General features: G+C 42.0%; 1 protein-coding gene across 1 annotated transcript in view; it reads left to right on the forward strand.

Annotated features, from left to right (window-relative positions):
- pigx (phosphatidylinositol glycan anchor biosynthesis, class X) overlaps positions 1-19,845 on the forward strand; it is a 34,931-nt gene that overhangs the window by 5,894 nt on the left and 9,192 nt on the right. Inside the window, exons 2-5 of the mRNA XM_078563511.1 lie at positions 2,622-2,700; positions 6,406-6,541; positions 9,934-10,147; positions 15,753-15,853. Coding sequence (XP_078419637.1) covers positions 2,622-2,700; positions 6,406-6,541; positions 9,934-10,147; positions 15,753-15,853 — 530 coding nt within the window. The remainder of the gene's footprint in view (positions 1-2,621; positions 2,701-6,405; positions 6,542-9,933; positions 10,148-15,752; positions 15,854-19,845) is intronic.

The following is a 19,845-nucleotide window of genomic DNA, read 5'->3' on the forward strand; positions in this document are numbered from 1 at the left end:
CTTGGACAGTGCATCCACTATCTCTGTTGTTAATATCCTGGGATGCAACCCATCAGGTCAGGGGACTTAGTGACCTTTAGCCCCATTAATTTCCCTAGTACTTTTTCTCTAGTGATTGTTATTGTATTTATTTCCTCCTCCCACATTATGTTTTTTCTTTCAATTTGATACTATCCATAACTTCCTTGGTTAACCATGGATGATATAACCCCTTCCTAGAATCCTTCTTCCTCACTGGGATATATCTTTGTTGTGAGTCATGAACTATTTTCTTAAACGTCTGCCATTGTTCATCAATCATCTTTTCTGCTAAACTCCTTTCCCAGTCCACACAAGCCAACTCTGCCCTCATTCCTTTATAATTACCCATATTTAAGTTTAGCACAATTATTTCTGACCCAAATTTCTCACTCTCAAACTGAATGCTAAATTCTACCATGTTATGGTCACTGTTTCCTAGGGGATCTTTTAGTTTGAGATCATTTATTAAACCTGCCTCATTACACATTACCAGATCCAAAATAGCCTGATCCCTGGTTGGATCCACAACATATTGTTCTAGGAAACAGTCCCAAATACACTCTATGAATTCTTGCTCGTGGCTACCTCTGCCAATTTGATTTTCCCAATCTACATGAAGATCAAAGTCACCCATTTTTAATGTACTGCCTTTTTTACATGCCCTCATTATCTCCTGACTTATCCTCTTTTCTACAGTATAGCTACTGTTAGGGGACCTATAGACTACACTCACCTGTGTTGTCTTCCCCTTGTTATTTCTTACCTCGCCCCTTATGGATTTTACATCTTTCGATCCAAGATCATTTCTTGCTATTGTACTTATTCCATCTCGTACTAACAAAGCTACCCCACTACCTTCCTGCCTGTCCTTTCGAAAAGTCACATACCCCTGGATATTTAGTTTCCAGCCTTGACCTCCTTGTAACCATACCTCCGTAATGGCTTTGGGTTCATAACCATTAACCTCTATTTGTGGTGTTAATTCATTTATTTTGTTCCGAGTACCATGTGCATTTAAGTAAAGAGCCATTAATTTTCCCTTTTTACTATTTTTTCCCCCTTTGACCCTGTTTGCTTTTTTTTTGTGTTTGTACAGTCTGTCCCTTCCTGTCACACTCTGGGTAACATGACCTAAATAGCTGCCCTGCAAGGCTGCCATATCCTTTTGCTTTGTAAGCCTACATATCCCCTCTCCAAAACCCTCCCCTTCCCCACTCCTTTTAGTTTAAAGCACTCTCTACAGCCCTAGTTATTCGATTTGCCAGGACACTAGCCCCAGCACAGTTCAAGTAAAGCCTGTCCTGTTGGAACAGCTCCCTTCTACCCCAGTACTGGTGCCAGTACCCCATGAACTGAAACCCATTCCTCCCACACTAATCTTTGAGCCATGCATTTAACTCCTTGACTTTATTTACCCTATGCCAGTTTGCCTGTGGCTCAGATAGTAATCCCCTCATCAATCCTCTCCATTATTTTTTCAAAGAACTCAATAAAGTTTGTCAAAAGTTAGTGATCAGCCGGAAAAGGATTTTTTTCCATGTGTGAAACTGCATTGTTCAAGTTCCTTAGAATTAGCTACAGACAGGGGGCCATTATTCTCTATCTAATTTCCCAATGCAATAACAGTGTCTGAAGAAAGAAAGACTTGCGTTTATAATGTGCCTTCTTATCTCCAGACGTCCCAAAGCACTTTACACCAAATGAGGTGCTTTTGAATTGTTGTTACTGATATATAATAAATTTGGCACCTAATTTACACACAGGAAGATTCCACAAAGAGCAATGTGATAATGACCTGACCTTTTTTTAGAGATGTTGATTGAGAGCAGCCAGGACTCCAGGGATAACTACTCTGTTCTTCTTGAAGATAGTGCCATGGGATCTTTTATGTTCACTTGTGAGAGCAGACAGGGTTTTGGTCTAACATCTCATCTGAAAGATGGCACCTCTGGCAGTGCAGCACTCCTCCTTCAGTACCGCATTGGAACATTAACCTAGATTCTTGTCTCTGGAGTGGGACTTGAACCCAAAATCTCCTGACTCTGGTGAGTGCTACCAACTGAGTAGGACTGATACTTCAAAAAAAAAGTACTTCATTGGCTGTTAATTGCTTTGGGAAGCCCTGAGGTCATCAAAGCTGTTACATAAATGAAAATGCTAACTCCTTTCCCCCTTTCTCTTTATTCCAAGCCTTTTCTCAGAAACAGTTTGATCAATCAGCCTAACAGTTTTATAAATGATGTTCAGCTATTTGCTACATGTTTGGTACGTGAATCCCTGTGTTTTCAGTTTTCTCTGGAGACCTGGCTTTCCCAGAATTACAGTAGCAAACCTTTGGATTTTTCTAGAATTCAATAGTGTGAGTTTTTAGAAGAAAATGTTCTCCAGAATGTGCTATTCTGTGGGAGAATAGATTCTGTGTTAGTGGGAGAAGAAAACACAGATGGGAAGTTTCAATGAGTAACAGAAAATTAAGAAAAACAGATCCTGTGCCTGGAATCTCCTAAATTTGGGAGAAAAAAAAAGTTCTTACCCAATCCTACCTGTTAAATACTGTGTCAAGCCAGGAGTGGAATGCTTACCGTTCTGTGTTTCTACAGGCACTGATCCCTTGTATTCTGAACCCTGGCTGCAATCAGTGAGTTTGAACAGACGTATTGTAAATAATGGATTTCATAGGTAAGAGATGTAAGAATATAGATATGTTTCTACATGATTTTAATACAGGACAGCAAATGTAAGCATAATTGATTGAAGCAGTGTGCTCGCAAATCCTATCTTTTGATCATACGGACACTCATAAGATTGGAGGAGGATGAATCTTTAGGTAATGTAACAGAATTTCAGGGCTGAAGACTTTGTACTCTGTAAGGAAACACACATATAAGTTATTAAATAGAATAAGCGTTGCTGAAAAAAGAAATATGTCAAAGCTTTTTGTCATGCACTCATCAGGATACTTCGCAAGAATGCTAATTTAATGGGAAACAACAATTTATACTGTATGTGAAGAGACTGCTGATTAGTTGGCAAGTGGACTCTGATTGGTAGAGGCGTTGCCATGGAGAATGCATCAGTGATGGTGACTGGCAGTTAACTGCCAAGCATTGTTTGAAACTTAAACCAAGTAGCTTGACCCTGATTGTTCAAGACATTGCCCTGAGGAATGAGTCAGCAAATGGTTATCACTTATTCTGTTTAGCTGAAACAGGTGCAATGTGTGTGCATGTTCTTTCTGTCTGCAAAGAACAGGGCCCTACGTATTAATATCTGTAGCTTCCAGTACATGCATGTGCACCACAATGTGGGCCAGACTGACAATCTTAAATTGGTTGTCAGCGTAATTCTTAGCACACTGAGGATTATTTAGCAAATGTTGTGTAATCGCAGAATCACATATAATGTTGGACACTGTTTTGAGTTTTGCAAGCACAGGCTGGTTGGGTACCGTCTGTACCTTGCACGTTGCCAACAGTGGCTGGGACATGCTGTTTGGTATGATCCGCCAGTCTTTGGGACATACAGCCTACATACCTAGCATCATATTTGAACTGAAATTCATATATCACGTTACTCATTTGTGTGATAGGCAGAACGTCTTCCTGTTAGTGGTGAATACCACTTGTGTTGCTGCTGCAAAGGAGCAGCGTGAAACTGCTAGCTTCACCTGTTGCTCGAATTTTTGAGATACCTTGCCCTTCCAGGGTAATCTGAGATAGACTGGGCACTTTTCAGGCCTGAAAGTGATGGCCTTAGGCCCGTTCATGAGTTTGCATGATATACAGCGTGAAATGATCTGATCAGGATAGCCATTATACTGCAGGATGCCTTGATGCGCCCTATTTGTCAGTTGGGCTCGCAGTGTGGCGCATTTGTGGGTACTGGAAGCTACATATATTAATACACAGGACCCTTTTCTTTGCAGACAGAAAAAACATGTACACACATTGAGCCTGTTTCAGCTACACAAAATAAATGACATCCATTCACTGACTCATTCCTCAGGGCATTGCTTTAACCAATCAGTGTCAAGCTGCCTGGTTTAAATTTCAAACAATGTTTCGCAGTTAACTGTCAGTCAACATCTCTGGTGCATTCTCAATGGCAACGCTTCTACCAATCAGAGTCTACTTGCTAACCAATCAGCACTCTCTTCGCATACAGTATACATTGTTGTTTTCCCCTTATATTGGTATTCTTGTGAAGTCTCCTGATGAGGGCAAGATGAAAATCTTCAACATGTTTCTTTTTTCAGCAATACCTAAGTTCTGTACCACCAAATGATTAAATAGAATAAGCTAATTTTTATTATATAGAATTACATAATATTGAGCTGGAATTGTTGGGTTAAACCAGAAGGACACACAGCAGGCCTTTCTCACAGTGGTGGGGGAAGGGGAAGAGTGTGTGGAGAGAATTTCAATTATCGGTGTATATTGGGGGAAAAACTGGTTCTCTGCCAATAAATATTGAAAGAGATAAAACATCAAAGATGTATACTGTGGAGAGTGAAAGCTAATTCACTCTCCTAGACTAGATTTTAGCAATAGAATCAACAGGATACATACAGGGAGATTGTGATGATACAACGATAGACACGTTTGTCCTATGTAATTTAACATTTAGGAATACAACTCTCAAAAGCTCAGATCGCACACTTTAATCTACTCTTTCTGAGGCTAGTATATGCTTGTTAAGAGGACCCCTGGTCCAGTGCTGGAAGAGTCTTGGCTTTTGCCCTTATCCAACATGTATGAGCTTCTAGCTACCTGTAAATGGGGGCAAAGTCAGTAGGATGAATGAGCAAACTGACCATGGTACAGGAGACCACTCAAACCAGGGAAAGGAAAGGAATGTAGTAGTGATGGGGGACCAGTATAGTCAGGGGCTAGGTACTGTTATATTGTTGTTATACTCATAAAGAGCAAGGAACTAATTGCTCTGAGACAGTACATCCAGAGTGCCACATTTCACTGCTGCAATGCAGTCAGGTGCTGAGCAATGATGTTTCAGTACACCAAAAGGAACAGTTTTTCCCTATCCACTCTGCCCAGACCACTCATGATTTTGAATACCTCTATTTAATCGCCTCTCAACCTTCTCCTGTCCAACGAAAACAGTCCCAATTTCCCCAATCTACATAACTGAAGTTCCTCATCCCTAAAACCATTGTAGCAAATCACAAAGTTAGAATGCAGGTACAGCAAGCAGTTAGGAAAGCAAATGGCACAATAGCCTTTGTTACAGAGGGATTAGAGTATAAAAGTGAAGTACTGCAATTGTATAGGGCCTTGGTGAGGCAACACTTGGAGTACTGTGTATGGTTTTGTTTTCCTTACCTAAAGAAGGATACAGTTGCCCTAGAGGGAGGACAACGAAGGTTCCCCAGATTGATTCCTGGGGTGAGAGGTTGTACTAAGGGGAGAGATTGAATAGACTAGGCCTACATTCTTTAGAGTTTAGGAAAATGCAAGGTGATCTCAATGGAACATACAAAATTCTTAAGGGACCTGAAAGGGCAGATGCTGAAACGTTGTTTCCCCTGGTTGGAGAGTCTAGAACTAGGGGTCACAGTCTCTGAATAAGTGGTCGGCCATTTAGGTTCAGATGAGGAAAATGTCTTCATTTAAAGTGGTGTGAACCTTTGGAATTCTCTAGCCCTGAGAGCTGTGGATGATCAGCTGTTGAATATATTTAAGTCAAAGATATACAAATTTTTGGATACTAAGAGTATTGAGGGATATGGTGATAGTGCGGGAATGTGTAGCTGAGGTAAAGGGTCGGTCATGATCTTACAGAATGGTGGTGTAGGTTCAACGGGCTGAATGGTCTACTGCTTTTCCTATTTCATATGTTTTTATGCAGCAATGGCGGTATCTCCTGAGACATTTGAGTATTTTGGTACTAGATCTCATATACACTGCATGTAAGAGGTTATGTTTTATTATCTCATTGACTTTATTGAATAAAGAATACCAATCCAACATTTTCAGTGGTTCCCTGCTCCTTGAATCTGTTTGACGGTATCCTATATAAATCTAAGAAAGCCCAAACCTTTCCTCTGGTTGCCATCCCCCACCCATTTTCTAGCTTGTGCTTCCATTCCTCTCCCACATCATGATGCGACATCTTTCCATGGATACTAGCCAATTCAGACCAGGCAGATCGTAGATCTTCTGTTCTAATGGCTCAATACTGTGTGATGTCTTTACCTACTGAGCCAGAGAGTGTTGCAAAAGCACTTCAAGGTTAAAGCAAGGTATGGAACATGACAAACTAAATTTACATGCCCTATTCTTCATGTGATTAATTTGGAGAGTGCATTGATGAACAGGTAAGAGTCTGACTTATTGTGACTGATTGACTGCTTGTTACTTTCTGTAGAGAGTTAGTCATGGATGTTGAGCTTGGTGAAGGTGCTCACCAAGACTGTTGCGTTATGATTAAGGAGCAGTTGCCCCAAGGACTTTACGTGGATCCATATGAACTCGCATCACTACGAGAGCATAAGCGTGAAGAGGTATGACTGCTTTATTTATCAGTAAGAAGGGCAGAAGTAGGAGTATTGTTACGTGGCTTAGTTACTTTTGGTCACTGTCACTGTGAGGAAGTGGAATATGTTTTTCAAAATGTTAGTGTTAAAATCCATCTCTCCTAAGTGCATCACTGGATGTATCGCTTGACAACCCAACTTCCCTTCTTGTTTCCCATGTTAGTTGATATTGTTAATGGTTCTCTGTCCTTAGGTTCTGTCCCTCTCTCATTCAAATCTGCCATAATCACCCCTTCTCCTCAAAACGTCAAACCTTGACCCACCCCATCCTTGCAACTGCCACCCCATCTCCAACTTCCCTTTTCTCTCAAAAGTCCTTGAAAGTGATGTTGCATCCCAAATTTGTCCCCACCTTTTCCAGAACTCCATGTCTGAATCCCCGCAATCAGGTTTCCACCCTTGCCACAGTACTAAAACAGCTCTTATCAAAGTCACAAATGACATCCTGTGAGACTGTGACAAATTATCCCTCCTCATCCTTCTTGACCTATTTGTAGCCTTTGACATAGTTGATCACACCATCTTCCTCCACTGCCCCACAATTGTCATCCAGTTGGCTGAAATTGCACTCGCCTGGTTCCTATCTAATGGTAACCATACAATCACCATTAATGCCTTGTCTTCTTGCTTCCACAGTTACCTCTGGTGTTCCCCAAGGATCTATCCTTGGCTCCCTCCTATTTCCCATTTACTTGAAGCCCTCAATGACATCATCCAAAAACAGGTCAGTTTCCACATGTATGCTCAGGACAGTCAGCTTTACCTCACCACCACCTCTCTTGACTCCTCCATTATCTCTAAATCATCAGACTACTTATCTGATATCCAGTACAGGATGAGCAGAAATTGTCTCCAATTAAATATTGGAAAGACCATAGCAATTGTCTTTGGCCCCTGCCACAATTCCACTCCCTCGCCACCGACTCCATCCCTCTGCTGGATAACTGTCTGAGAGTAAACCAGACAGTTCACAACCTCTGTGTATATTTGCCTCTGAGACAAGCTTTAAACCATGTATCAGCACCACCACTAAGACTGCTTATTTTCACCTCGTGTGACTCCCCACCACCCCCCCCACTCCTGCCTCAGTGCTCCTCTTGCTAAAACCCTCATCTACATCTTTTTTACCTCTGGACTTGACTATTCTAACAGACTCCTGGATGGCCTTTCACTTTCTACCCTCCGTAAACTTGAGGTAATCTAAAACTTTGCCCATGGACTAACTCTCACTAAATCCCATTCACCTATCACCCCTGTGCTCACTGAGCTGCTCTGGCTCCTGGTTAAGTATTTATTCATTCTTATTTTCAAGTTCATCCATGGCCTCACATCTCCCTATCTCTGTAATCTCCTCCAGCCCTACATCTCTCTAGATATCTGCGCTCCTCCATTTCTGGCCTCTTGAGCATCCCTGATTTTAATCGCCCCAATATTGGGTGGCCATGCCTTCAGTTGCCTAGACTGTAAGCCTTCAAATTGCCTCTTTAAAACCTTTTTCTGAAACCTAATTCCTTTAAGACACTCCTTAAAACCTATTCTTTGACCAAGCTTTTAGTCATCTGCCCTAATATCTCCTTATGTGGCTCAGTGTTTTATAATGGGCCGTAACTTCTGACTAGTGTCGGAAAGTGCTGGCCTGCAGGAATTAGAAGAAATAAGTGCACACTTACCTGGTCTTGAAAATTGTGTTGCCAATTCCATTCACCAGAGCTGCTTGGGGCCTGCATCGAAAGAATCCTCGTAGGCCCCAGCAAAGCTTAGATCCAGGATATTCAAGAAGGCCACACCCCCATTTTTACAGCACTTGCTTCCGTAAAGCAGTTAAGTTTAAAGGGCCAGGGAAATTGACATGCCAGGGAAAAGGTAAGTGTCTAAGGTAAGTAGAAAGGATTTTGGGGGGGCTTGGGAATGTCTGGGGTGGGGCTGGGGATTGGGGGTGTCTGGGGGGTGGGGGGTCCAGAGGTGGGGATGCAGAGTTATGGAGGTATGGGAGTGTCCGGAGGTCGGGGATGGGGGTGGGGTGGTCCAGAGATCGGGGCGGGAGGATGGGGGTCCAGAGGTCGGGGTTGGGAGAGGTCATGGGGAGTGGGTGAGTGAGGCTGTCCAGGGGTGGGGGAGTGGGTAAGTCCAGGGGTCGGTTGGGGCATGGGGGGGTTCCGGAGGTCGGGAGGAAGTGGGGGGAGTGGGGAGATCCGGAGGTTGGGAGTGAGAGGGTCTGGAGGTCGGGGGGTTATGGGTGGAGATTGGGGGCTCCAGAGGGGGCGAGGATCCGATGTCATTGGGGGGTGAGGTTAGTGTGGGGGTGAGGTGGGGTTGTCAGAGTTCAGGGGGGATGGGTCTTTACAATATTTACTCAGAAATTAAAAGAGGTTTTAATTCTTCTAACGTTTTCTGGGTAACTATTGGTATAATCCCAGCGGAAGCATCCGAACTTTGCAATTTAAATTGCATTTTCGGATGGTTTCCAGCGCAGCGCAATTGTCCAGAGGAAGTTAGCACTTCTGGGCAATTGCCGTGCAAAAGCCTTGCCTGGGAACTTGCCAGAGGGATTCCCCAGCACATTTTTGGGCTACCCCTCAAATCCAATGCTGGGGAGTACGGAAGTTACGGGCCAGTGTCTCTGTGACACGTCTTGGGGTGTGCTGAAGGGTTGAAGGTGCTATATAAATACAAGCTGTTGAAGGATGAAACTGAAATATCATCATCATAAAAGGTCAATACTGCTATCGTTCCTTACATGGCCCATTAAATAATTCCAGACCCTAGTATAGAACAAGGTAGATATAAGGTACAAACCATATACCTTCAATCCAACTTCAGGCATTATTATAGTCATACACAGCTTTTATAATGCTCTTTGACTGATAGTTCTTGTACCTGACATTTATGTAGATCAATTTTCCACAGATCTTTCTGCCTGTCGCTGATTTTATTGAAACTTGTAAATGAACTACTGCCATGTTTTGGTGCTGTCATCATAACACCATTATGCCCAAATATTCTTTTTAGAGACATTTGTGACAGCTAACCCTGCATTTGTGCAGCTGCTGTACCTTATGAAATAAATGCAGGAGAGTTTTTTTCAATTAGGTCCCTCTTGGTGCCTGATTGTAATGTAAAAACAGCTGTACATTCTAACATGAGAATTGTGAAATGGGAAGCACTATTATAATTACTGGGTATTCTGTTTTATTAGCAATGCCACTTATTTCAACAGCAACAATGGTGCTAACACTATTGCGTTGTAACTGGTAGTACTAACTATTGAGAATTACTCACTTGGATGTATGTAGCGACAGTGGTTATTGTTTGTTCCTTGCTATTGATGCTGGCTGTTAACAGTTGTAACTGATGTGCAGATATTCGTTCAGAATGAGATCAACATTGAAGCTCCAGAATACTTGTCAACAGCACACACGATTATCATCTACCTCAAGCCTGACCCCAAACACAGTGGACATTTTACTGGCACCGCCCCAGTGCATGTACGATATCATCGGCCTACAGACACAGAGGAAACCACTGCTTTGGTGACCCTTGCTGATCCACAGTTGATGATTCATTGCCAGGAAAGTATGTAACAAGTTAGGATGAGTGGCTTACGGTTTTGGTGTTTTTGTCTTCCAATTTTCTATCCTCTCCCCTGACTCCTGTTACTGTTTAATTATGGTTCTATAAGGGCTAGCTATTGTCTTGTTCCTTATCCGGTGAGCCTACATTCTTTATTTCACTGTGGAAATGCACTACAGCTAATCAAATGCCAATCCCATCCACAGCCGATTCCTACATCTACATTTACCAGCAAGAAGTCACTGGTTTGCAATCTTGAGTAACCCCTCCGTAACCCAGGGATGCAGAAATCAATCGCAGTGCCCTGAATTGCTTATCCAATTCAGGTCAGCCAACAAAGAATAGAAAGCAGATGAATCCTGTCATCTGTCTGGCTCAGATCCACACAGGGCTGTTTTTTGTGCTGCAGATTGTAGCAAGCTTGCTTTTCTAATGAAAACCTTTATTGTAAAAGCAAACTTGGAAGTAGGGCTGCCAATTTTGGTTGGAGACATTCCTGGAGGCTTGGCCGCATGCCTTCTGCAAGTGTTTACTACATTTACCCTGCAAAGATTGGGTCCCATGACATTGACCTTTACTTGTGATTTTGTGCAGCAGCTATTGTGTGAGAAGTTCCAAATACCAGGAGAAGGCCACCTGCAAGCAAGGGAAAAGTGATGGGAGAGGGGTAACCAAGTGTGAGGGGGTGGGGGAAAAATAGTGGAAATCAGAGTTGGAGTGGGGATAATTGAAGAAGGGGAGGGTAACTGAGGAAATGGGGGAGTGTCAGGAAGATATAATAATGTTATTGGAATTTATTGTAAAATAGTGATGTGTGTGTGTACGTTAATTGGATTAAAGGCAGCTGGTCTGAAGGCTTTGATGTGTTAGAAGATGAGCTAGGTTTGAAATGTTAAGTAGGTAAACATGGGGAAAAGTTTAGAATGTAAGGCGTAAAAGGACATTTACATTTTGAAATAAACCAGACTAGATTGTTTACAGAGGAGAGGTGAAATGTGTCACCTAGCCAGGTGAAGTTCAGAAACAGTGTGTTTATTTTTCCTAAAGATTTACTAGTCTTTAATTAGTAAATTAATTAGCACTGTGAGAGATTTTTGTTACTAGAAAGGTAAAGTCCCCAAAGACATAGTGAAACAATGGGAATTTGTATTCAAAGGGGAAAATATGTATAAAAGAGAAAAGGCTGTGTGTAAGGGCAGACATTTTAAGATCTAACAAGCATGAAAAGCCTTCAGCATCTACGCCTCAAGCTGCTGTCTACAATGAACTGAAGTTAAGGAAACTCACTTTGAATTGAGTTGTTCAGGGTGTCATGTTTCTTTGCCTGGGTCTTTTAAAATCGATGTTTTACTGTTGCCTTAACAAAAGTGTAACTGGGAGTTAGATTAATTAGGGGATTTAGAAGTTATCATAGTAATTTGTAGATCTGTGTATGTATTTAAAATCATTCCTTTTATTAGTAAAAGTTTAGTTTAGTTTGGTAAGAAACCTATAAGACTTGGTGGTCTTATTACCACTGAATTCAAAGCCTGCATCTCGAAACGTACAAATTACAAAATTAATTGTGGTAGTTGTTTCAAGTTTCCCTCTGGGATTTTAACAACTCAGCATTTACCATCGCCTGTGCCATAATAGGGAGAGAGAGGAAATCAGGGGCAATGGGAGAGGGGCTAACGGAGGGTGGGAAAGCGATTCATGGGGAATCAGAGATGGGATGAATTTTAATTCCACCAATAACTAATATTAACTCACTGAAAGAACACTGATAACTAATAGTATAATTCAGATTTTCCTCACAACCAACAATAATATAATAACTTAGTCTATAGGTAATGGGTAGTAATAGGTTTAACACCCAAATATCCTACCTGTTACTAATGATAATCCTAGAACCTGCTGATAATCATGGTCTCCTTGAAATTACAGCCAGAATTGCCCTGTACTGTAGCTGCTCCGGTCTTTCTCGCTCAGCATAGCAAACAGCTCTTCAATACAAACTGCTGAAATGTCAGCCCGGTGACCTTTGAATCTGTCCATTTATATAAAATAGTGTGCAAAAAATTGTTCATATTATATTATAAAAGGTTCATCATTCCTGAACAAACTTTACTCCCGAGTTGCGAGCAGTAGTGCTCAGAAGATTCCTACTGAAAGCAGGAGGGTTGGGAACCCAACTTGTAAGTCTTCCCTTGAGCTTTTCGAGAGGGCTTTAAGTGCCACCTGTATTGATTGTTGCCAACTCTGGCAGTAGCCTGCCTTCTTTGCATGGATAAATCATAGTGAATTATTTAAATCTAAAATGATCTATTTATATTTTAACAGATTTTTGAGCTGGAAAACACTTAGAAATGTAACATTCCATCCTATTACAACTGTAAATGCTCCTCTCTATCTCTGTAAGCTTGATTACAGAATTAGGTTTTGAGGAGTGTCTTAAAGGAATAGAAATGCCCCTCCCTATCTCTGTAATCTCCTCCATCCCCACAACCCTCCAGAATATCTGTGCTCCTCTAATTCTAGCCCCTTGGAGCATCCCCAGTTTTCATTGCTGCATGAACATTCAGCAGCCTGGGCCCTAAGCTCTGGAGTTCCCTCCCTAAACCTCTCAATCTCTACATCCCTTTCCTCCTTTAAGACGGTCCTTAAAACTTACCTCTTTGGCCACGGGTTTTGGTCGTTTGGTCTAAAATCTCCTAATGTGGTTTGGTGCCATATTTTGTTTTATAATGCTCCTCTGAAGTTCCTTGGGATGTTTTATTACATTAAAGGTGCTATATAAAACATTTTGTTGTCATTAGTGGATTTAATTCTCTACATGTATGAGGCCCTAGGACTCTCATTCTCGCTTATTTCAAATTGGGAGATGTTAATGGACTCGGTCCTCTTGGTTCCATTGTAATTTGTGAACAGGAATTGTGATTCTTTCTTTTAGGTGGGCTAAGACCAGGTTTTGTAATGGTTCTTCTGTGATTGAACACTGCTACGGTTTAAGATTCAGCCTAAGGTAGTAAACCTGGCATTGGAGACTGATCTTCAAGCACTTGAGGATCTTGAATCGGGAACTACATGTTCGTCTCATGAATCATGTAACTGCTGTTACAAGATGTTTCAAAGACGTTGACTTTTATGTGGTTCAAGCTGTCGCCCTTCCAGATTGAAACCTGCACTACTGTATGTCTTACTGAATCACTAACTGCAGATATCCACTTTCCAAGCAACCAAGCATAAAGTCTGGTTTTTTTTTAGTACAAATTGCACTGCTAGAGAAAGTTGAGGAAGAAATGTAGTTTGTATTTTGTATTGGATTTTACCCTTTAGAACATCTGTATTGGTTAGGGAATAATCCTGTTTGCTTTTACTTCACATATACAGTAATATCTATATAACTGATCACATAATGAGAGACCGTAAGTTTTGGTCATGCCAAACAGCTTCACAAGCTTTGTCAGCACTTCCCTCCTGAGATGGTTACTTTGCATTTTCTCTATGCCTTGTACAGAAACATAATGAGAACAAAGAGTAGACAAAATAGCCCCCACCTCCACCTTAAATCGTTACAGCAGTACTGTAGTCATGGGAATGGGAAGATATACAACGTAAATTCTAAAAACACACATTGTGTAGTTTTGAAAACCGATGGAAGGTTTTGTCCCATACCAGATGAGGTGAGAAATTGATGTGCAGATAATCACGGTACACTGGAACTGATTCTGCAATATGACTCTCCCAGCAAAGAGCAGTACTTGCAGGCAGCAGAGGTCATGAAATTGGACAATGCGGCTGGTAATTTTCCATCCAGTAAAACAGACAATCATAAGTTCTGGCCTTGAATGCCACTCTGAGCTGTGGTTCCCAATTGTAACATCATCTCTGTACAGAAATTAGTACTTGGGGTTCCTGTTAGCTAGCAGTACTTTATCTGTAGTCCCCTCTTCATGTGATTGGTTACATAAAAATATATATAAAAGTTATCCCACAAAAAACAGCAATTTGACCCAACCAGTCCTTGATGGTGTTTATCCTCCATTCCTCCATGTGTGGAAATGGTTCTATTCACATTTAGCTGCTGTTCCTATGTCCTTTTCTGCTATTTTTTCATTCACCAATTGAAGAATATTGAAATAATTTCTGCCTCAACCAATAATCCTGCAAGTGAATTTGAGAAGCCTCAACTGTGTAAAGTTCTTTTTTATTGTCGGATTTGTAAAGAAAATATTTTTTCCAATATTACTATGGGATACTGTGAAGCAGGCGCGTGTGCATGGAAAGAAAGACTTGCATTTAATTAGTGTCTTTGATGACTACTCAACATCTCAAAGCCAATGAAGTGCAACAGTGACTACGCTTTGAAAATAATATGGGAAACGCAGCAGCCAATTTGTGCACAGTAAGCTCTGACAAACAGCAGATAATAATGACCAGATAAGTTGTTTTGTGATGTTGATTGAGAGATGAATATTGGCCAGTACACAGGGGGTAACTCCTCTGTTCTTCAAAATAGGGATCTTTTGCATCCGCCTGAGAGGACGGTCAGGGCCTTGGTTTAATGTCTCATCCAAGAAATGCCACCTTTGAAAGTTCAGCGCTCCCCCAATACTGCACTGGAGTGTCAGCCTTGATATTTGTGCTCAAGCCCTCGATAGGGACTTGAACCCACAACCTTCTGACTCAGCGGGGTGAGTGCTACCATCTAAGTATTAGTTGACATCTAATAGCCCAACACTACTCTCAGTGCTCCAACTGAGATTATTTCTAAGGTTTTATAAAAGCCCATCATTAACTCTTGACTTTTATATTTTGTATCTCTTGCGGTAAAACCTAGAATTCTATTAGCTTTTAATAGCATTGTCAACCTGAGGTGTTGCTTTAATGTCCTGTGAATCTGTACCTCTCAAATCTCTTTGCTCAGCCATTCTGAGCCTATTTCCAATCATAGTATAATTATTGCTCTTATTTTTTTAACCAAAATTATCACCTCACACTTACTGACAGTGAATTCTACCTTTTAGCCAAGCTCCCCCCTACCCCAACTTATCGATGTGTCTTTGCAGCTCCCTTTGTTCCATTAAAGATTTTACTATACCTTCTATTTTGATATCATCTGCAACTTTCAACATCTTTCCCTCTAAACCTATATCTGAATCATTGATATATACAGTCAACAGAAGCGATCCCAGAACTGAACCCTGTGAGACACCACCACCCACTTCCAATCTTGTAAAACTGCCCTTAACTCCTTCTCACTTGCTTCTCCCTTCTAACCAATTTTTAATCCAGTTTGCTGTCAACTAACCCCCTCCCTGCTAATTTCATAACCCTTAATCTTCTCTAATGTGTGGTACCTTGTCAAAGGATTTCTTAAAGTTCATGTACACTACATGCACCGAATTTCCCTCAGCTAAAATGTCTCAAAAAATTTATGATGTTTGTCTTGCCTAATTGTCACCTGTTGAAATCCATGCTTGTTCTCAGCGCTTCGAGACTCGCCTCCTCTCCTGTCTCTTTACTAAAAGCCTATGCAAAGTATAACTCTGTGAAATAACTTCTATTTTTTGATCCTGATTTATAAAGAGAACCCATTCCTCTTATCCACTTTTGTCTCTTTTAGATAGTCCATTAGTGGAAAGTTGGAAAATTGGTGTGACAGAGGCTCCCTGCTCAGCGAGTAACCCCAGTACCTGTAGCTGGCTGAATGTTAACTATCGGAATGTAAGTTGGGTAACTTATTTAAGAAATTCTACCATTTCTCTGCAGCTAAAACTGTGCGTCCTTTGTATTTTCTACATACTTTGTGTCGAAATAAGCAAAATTATTCCCATTTATTTCATTGGACCCGTGGTAAAAGCAATTATGTACAATGTTATTTGATATAAATATAGTTGTAATGTTCCTATTTGTTATGACTTTTTAACATATTAGTAGTTTCAGGCAAGAGAAGAGCTTTGGTCTGTCTAGCTGATTAATTCACAATATCCCATTTCTTATTGAGAACCTGTTTGATTTCTTCTTGAAACCAGTTGGAGTTTCCTGAAATCACCTTTGCCAATAATCTGTTCACATACTTGCTACCCTTTTTTTTTATTTAATACAGCTATGAAACTGTTTGTTGGTAAACAGAGACGGGGGTTCCAAAGTGGCATCTATGGCATGCACACACGTTTCTGATGCAAAGTGCGCCAGACACCATATTGGTGAAGGCGTTGGCATGCCCACATCTAACGTCTGCCAGATGTATGCAAAACAGGCAGATCATGGCATCAATCAGTGTGCAAAGCTGATTGGACGCCAGCACTGCCATCTGGAGCTCCGCGCTCCAGCCTACAACCTCTCTTGACCTTGCACAGCTGAAAACTGAAGGACCACACCCCCTCCTGCATTATGTAAAGGGATCATCAATTACTGGCTGTTGCTGTAATTCTATGTGTCTAGGGTTCTTTTCCATATTTGGTGAAAGTTTCTGTAATCTGCGCAAATGGTCTGGCTGGTGTTGAAGTCCTTTTCACAAACCAGTTGCTTCCAGACATGGGTGGCCTTGTAGTGCTTCCTCTTGACATTAAGCATGACTGAAAGAATGAGCAGAGGCCACACAGAGCAGGACAAGCTGCTAGCAGAGGGGGGAGGAGGCAGAGGAGGAGTGGGTAGAAGGTCTCTCAGCAGGAGGCTGTATTTGCAGACGTTCTTTAGGGAGCAGGTCTGTTGGAGAACATATTGCAGGAGTGTTATGACACCCTTTGCACACTGGTATCCAGAGCCACAATGGCAAAAGTCTGAGCTTCCATGGCAGCAAGCTGAGATTGCATGACAGCCTTCTGAACTTCCACCACAGCACAAGCAGCATCCATCTGCGTGCTGCAATAGAAGTTAAGATATCTGCCATCAGACACTGCATCATGGTGCATTGCTGGAGTGGTTCTCTGTTTATGTTGAAAAGTATGGGATCCAAGCTCTATATAAAGCCTAGTGCTGAGTTGGTGCTGGATTCTTCCAAAGGAGGAGTCCAGGGCTTTCCAGTGCACAAAGCACTTTGGTGCATACGCCCATCATACTTCTTCTATAAAAGCAAAATACTGCGGATGCTGGAAATCTGAAACAAAAACAAAAATTGCTGGAAAAACTCAGCAGGTCTGACAGCATCTGTGGAGAGAAAGGCAGAGTTAACGTTTCGAGTCCATATGACTTTTCTGAACTGAAGAAGAGTCATACGGACTCGAAACGTTAACTCTGTCTTTGTCTCCACAGATGCTGTCAGACCTGCTGAGTTTTTCCAGCAATTTTTGTTTTTGTTTCATACTTCTATAGCCTGGCCTAGTAAAGTAATCATCAGTGTCCTCAGCAGCAGAACTAGTATGCGACCTCGCCCTCTGGCAAGCTGGCATCAGCACTATTTTTTCCTGGTTGGAGTACACTTGTGTCCACTGCCTCACCATGTGCAGATCTCATCTCTATCCTATCCTCAAAATTACACACTGTGTCAGTGTCTGAGCTGGTAGCTGCAACTGTGAGATTGAATGATGTTAGCTCTTCATCTTCGCTGTCTTCTTGCTCTTCCTCCTCTGCCTGGGTAGGTTACATTGCTTGAGTATCTGAAAGGAAAAAGGAGTAAGGAGAAGGCTGTGGTGAGGGAAGAGAAGTACATGCTTGTACCACCAGTATCTTCTTAATCAGAGAAGATTGTGGGGTGAGAGGGGAGTGGGATGAGAAAAGGAGGATTGGGTATGTGGATACCTTCATCTTCAATGGCTTCAGCACTGCTGGTGGTCACGGGCTCAGAATGACTTTTCCCATAATAGTCAACACTGTCTCCTCTGTGGGGGGTTAGAACATGCAGGAACACCTCTCCCTCTCCAGTTAGCCTCTGCTGCCTCTGGTTGTGTGCCATCTTCCCCTGCAAGAGAGCGGGAAGGTCAGTGACTATTGTGCAATTTGTGTGGGTGATTCGAATAGCTGACAGTGTGTGTAAGCTGAAAGATGTGGATTTGGGACTTGCAACGGTGTTAAGTGTCCAAGGGTAAGATGAGTCATATGAATGGTGGAGTTGAGTCCTGATTGACAGAGACTGTTGATAGGTGAGTAATGGGGTGTGGTGACTTGAGCAGTGGTTCAGGCTAATGGTGCATTTGCTATAATATGTCATTTAAAGATGCATTCACTAACCTTGACCACTTGTGTCAGATCACTAAACATTTTCCTGCACCGCATCCAGGTTCTTGGGGCTATATTCCTGGCATTGACCTCTGTGGCTATCTGTTCCTGCAACTTTCTGATCATCAGCCTGGAGGACCACCTGCCTCAGTGAAAATACAGGACATCTCTCCTTCTTTCCAGCACCTCCAAGACATCCAGTGCAGCATTCAAAAATCTGAATGCTCACTCTCTCCCATAATCAACCATTGATTTCTATTTCCCAGGTCAAATTCAATTGCAGAACAACTTACAGCACCCTTTCTAGCTACAATGCACACCCCTTTTAATAAGCGCAGGCTAACTTTGAGTATTGTAGGCTAGCTTTTAAGAAGTGCAAGTTATTTACAATATTGAACCCTTGCTGATGTGTGCAGGCAACGAACAATGCAGCAAGTGCAGGCTAGAAGCATCCTTGCAAACTGCTGCCTTGTCTGCAACCTCCCTTTTCCAAGGTCCTGGAACATGTTACCTCCCAAATCTGTGCCCATCTTTCCCAAAACTCCTGTTTGAATTCTGCCCCCCCAATCAGGTTTCCGCCCCTGTCACAGTACTGAAATGGCTCTTATCAAAGTCACAAATGACATGTGACAGTGACAAAGTTAAACCTTCCCTCCTCGTCCTTCCTGCAACCTTTAACATGGTTGACCACGCCATCCTCCACCAATGTCTTTCCTCTGTTGCCCAGCCGGGTAGGATTGCACTTGTCTGATTCCATTCTTATCTATCTAATTGTAGCCAGGGTATCCCTTGCAATGGCTCCTCTTCCTGCCCCTGCACCATTACCTCTCATGCTCCCGCAAGGTTCTATCCTTGGCCCCTCCTATTTCTCATTTACCCGGTGCCATTATCCGAAAACACAGCATTAGTTTTCACATGTATGGGTACACAGCTGTACTTCACCACCAGCTCTTGACTCCTTCATTGATTATAAATTATCAGGCTGCTTCCCTCCAACTAAATGTTGGAAAGAATGAAGCAATTGTTTTCGATCACCCCTCCAAACTCAGTTCCCTAACTATTCTAACTAACTATCCCACATCCATTCTTCTGCCTGGCAGCTGTCTGAGTTTTGCTTTATAAACCAGACTGTTTGCAACCTTAACCATTAGATGAGCTTCCATATCCATGCCATCAGTAAGACCATCTATTTCCACCTCTAACATCACCCAACTTTGCTCCAGCCTCTGCTCATCTGTTGCTGAAACTCTTATTCATGCCTTTGTTACCTCTGACTTAACTATTCTAACACATCCTTCCTGCCCACCCTCCCTCCATAAACTTGAGGTGATCCAAAACTTTGCATATCACCCCTGTGATCGCTGATCTATATTGGCTTCTGGTCAGTCAACATTTCAATTTTAAAATTATCTTTTTTTCAAATACTTCTAGGGCCTTGCCTCTCCCTGTCTCTGTAATCTCCTGCAACCCTCAAATCTCTGGTATATCTGAGCTTATCTAATTCTGGCCTCTTGAGCATTTCCTGTTTTAATTGCACTACCATTGGTGGCTGTGCCTTT

Source organism: Cetorhinus maximus, chromosome 19, assembly GCF_964194155.1.
Source record: "Cetorhinus maximus chromosome 19, sCetMax3.hap1.1, whole genome shotgun sequence".
Classification (NCBI taxonomy): domain Eukaryota; kingdom Metazoa; phylum Chordata; class Chondrichthyes; order Lamniformes; family Cetorhinidae; genus Cetorhinus; species Cetorhinus maximus.